Source organism: Antrostomus carolinensis, unplaced genomic scaffold, assembly GCF_000700745.2.
Source record: "Antrostomus carolinensis isolate BGI_N321 unplaced genomic scaffold, ASM70074v2 scaffold955, whole genome shotgun sequence".
In the NCBI taxonomy this organism is placed as follows: Eukaryota; Metazoa; Chordata; class Aves; order Caprimulgiformes; family Caprimulgidae; genus Antrostomus; species Antrostomus carolinensis.
In genome coordinates this window covers 41,336-44,452 of record NW_010316858.1, presented here as the reverse complement: position 1 = coordinate 44,452, position 3,117 = coordinate 41,336, and the positions used below count along the sequence as shown (strand labels likewise).

General features: G+C 38.6%; 1 protein-coding gene across 1 annotated transcript; it reads left to right on the top strand.

The window, feature by feature from the left end:
• The first annotated feature begins 8 nt into the window (after nucleotides 1-8).
• Nucleotides 9-1,701, top strand: NPY1R (neuropeptide Y receptor Y1). The gene is made up of 2 exons (XM_010168362.2): nucleotides 9-716; nucleotides 835-1,701. Exons 1-2 carry the CDS (start codon nucleotides 18-20, stop codon nucleotides 1,291-1,293), a joined length of 1,158 nt encoding a protein of 385 aa, XP_010166664.1. The 5' UTR covers nucleotides 9-17; the 3' UTR covers nucleotides 1,294-1,701.
• Nucleotides 1,702-3,117: the final 1,416 nt, after the last annotated feature.

Below are 3,117 nucleotides of genomic sequence, written 5' to 3'. Positions count from 1 at the left end.
AGCGCGTTGGAAGCGACATGAATACTTCGGTTCTCGCCCCCCTGGGGAATGTTTCCCGTCACCTGAATTTTTCGGAGAAGGACTCGCCGATCTTGCAGTTTGAGGATGGGGATTGCCACGTGCCTTTGGCCATGGTCTTCACTTTGGCCTTGGCTTACGGGACCGTGATAATTCTGGGAGTCTCCGGGAATCTGGCCTTGATTGTCATTATTTTAAAACAAAAGGAGATGCGCAATGTTACCAACATCCTCATTGTCAACCTGTCCTTTTCTGATCTTCTAGTGACCATCATGTGTCTTCCCTTTACCTTTGTGTACACTTTAATGGACCACTGGATTTTTGGGGAGGCCATGTGCAAATTGAACCCTTTCGTGCAATGTGCCTCCATCACCGTCTCGGTCTTTTCTTTAGTCCTCATCGCTATCGAACGCCATCAGCTGATCATCAATCCCCGCGGCTGGAGGCCAAACAATAGACATGCCTACCTGGGGATCGCTGCCATATGGATTTTAGCCACAGCTTCCTCTTTGCCTTTCTTGGTTTACCACGTGTTAACCGATGAACCCTTTAGAAACATAACATTTGATGAATATAAGGACAAATATGTGTGTTTGGACCTGTTCCCCTTGGACACTGCCAGGCTTTCTTATACCACGACACTTTTGGTGATTCAGTACTTTGGGCCGCTTTGTTTTATATTTATTTGCTACTTAAAGGTAAGAGAGAATCCTCTTGCGGTATGTACTTCTTTCTGTCTGATGTTTGTTTATCCTTGCAAAGATGATGGTTGCAGCTTAAATTATCCCATGTTTCTCTTTGTTGAATTCCCTGCAGATATACATACGATTAAAAAAAAGGAACAACATGATGGACAAGATGAGAGACAGTAAGTACAGATCCTCTGAAACCAAAAGGATCAACATCATGCTGATCTCAATAGTGGTTGCATTTGCAGTTTGCTGGCTGCCTCTCACCATCTTCAATATTGTATTTGATTGGAATCACGAAATTCTGCCTGTTGCTACCTGCAGCCACAACCTCTTGTTCCTGATCTGCCACCTCACCGCCATGATCTCTACCTGCGTGAACCCCATCTTCTATGGGTTTCTCAACAAGAACTTCCAAAGGGACTTGCAGTTTTTATTTCATTTTTGTCATTTCCGTTCCCGTGAGGAGGACTATGAGACTATAGCCATGTCCACCATGCAGACAGATGTTTCAAAAACCTCTTTAAAGCAGGCAAGCCCAGTTGCATTTAAAAAAATAAATAGTGATGATGATGACAAAATATAAAGAAGTAATAAAAATTCCACAACAAACTGCTGGAAGTGTGATCACAGGTGAAACATGTCCAAGGACAAGCATAAATACATGACAAGTGCAAAATGGGTAATGTTTTTCTTCTTTTTCCAAGGAACTTTGATTGTTGTTACTTTGAAATTATACACTGTGCATTTTTTCCCCTTTTGCTGCTTTAATGTTCACAGCAGTTATATCTGAATTTTATTATAAGGCATAGTCAGACCTGCCACTACCTATGGTTTTCATCAGCTGTCTTTTGTTCTGTTTTCTTTCTACAGTTATGCGCTTTAGCACAAGGATATATTTATTGATTTTTTTTCAAAGAAGTAGTTTTCAGTAGTGACCACCTAACACTGTTAGAAACAATATGAAGCGCAAGGAGACTGTTATTACAGAGGACTCCCATCCCAGCATAAAATAAGGACACTGAAGAGTTCTTTTTTTCTAATCTGGCTTTTGATTGATGTTAAAATCCTGTAAAATCAGTGTAGGCACACAGAAAATGATTCTGTGAAACCTTTAGAATATGTTAAATGGGGACATGTGTTTGTCTTGTTCATAGAGACAATTCAGGCTGTTATCACTTAAGTTTAAAGACAGGATTAAGAGAGAAAGTCTGCTCTCATTTACAAGAATAAAACCCCACAGTAATTCCACAGAGCACAATAGAATAACTCTGATGTTTCACCACAGCAAATGAAAGCATAAATGTGCCTTCAGTCCCAAATGATTATAGCTGATTTTAATAATACAGGCTTTATAATTTAAAAAAGCCAAACCCCATTTTCATCTGCCATCAGTGACAGGAGTTAGTGTTGCTGGGATGGAATGTACTCTCTGTCCCAAGTGTATGGACCTGTGTCCAGAATCTAAAGGGAGATGGGACTATTCAGTGTCTGTACAAGGTGGAATTCCATCCTTGCAGGTGACAGAGAAAATCAGGCCTGGTATTAAAAAAAAATAAGCTTTAGCTACCTGAGTCTTTTCATAATATTTAGTGCTGATCTATATAAATTATGCATAGCTTCATAATATTCTGCATTCAGAGGCAATGGTATAAACCTGGATTATCTCCAAGACAATGGATGGTTTAATCAAGATCTGCAAAATTTAAAAGGGGGAGATGAATATAGTTTGGGTGTAATTGGTATGTTTAGCTTCCAGACTCACAGTATCCACAGCTGGTTGAAGTGCAGAAATATTGCCAAATATACACAATAGAGCTCTGTGTGTTACTGCTTAAAATATATATCCTCTAATTACACAAAATATACATGACTAGATCCCCAGCTGAGGGAAACCTGCATAACTTGACTGCTGTAAATGAAACAGCAATATCAGCCAGCTGTGGTTCTGTGTCATACAGGGTACTTTGCTGTATAATCAATGCCTTTTTGAATAACCAGCTTTTAAAAATACAATATAAATTCTACTTTCTTTTAGCAAGTTCACTTTAAACCATTCTGTCAGAGAAGAAGAGGGTCTTTAAAATGGATATAAATGTAAATGTTGCATAAATGGAAGTATGACCTGGTATCTTTCTGAGCAAAAAGATCTCAGGATGTGATGGTGAATTTAGTATGTTCTAAATTTGACATGGATAAATGCATAAGAAATGAAAATTATTTGGTTTACCTGTACTTACAAGTCAAAAACTGTGCCTTGTGCTGTCTGATAAATACTGTAGAATCTTAAAGTAGCAATGTGTTCTTGTGCATTATAATTCCATGTATTTCTCTACTGGCAGATAATTTAATTAAAAAGGAGTTTTTCTATGGTTGAGAACAGAGAGGGAATGTAGAAAATGAATTATAG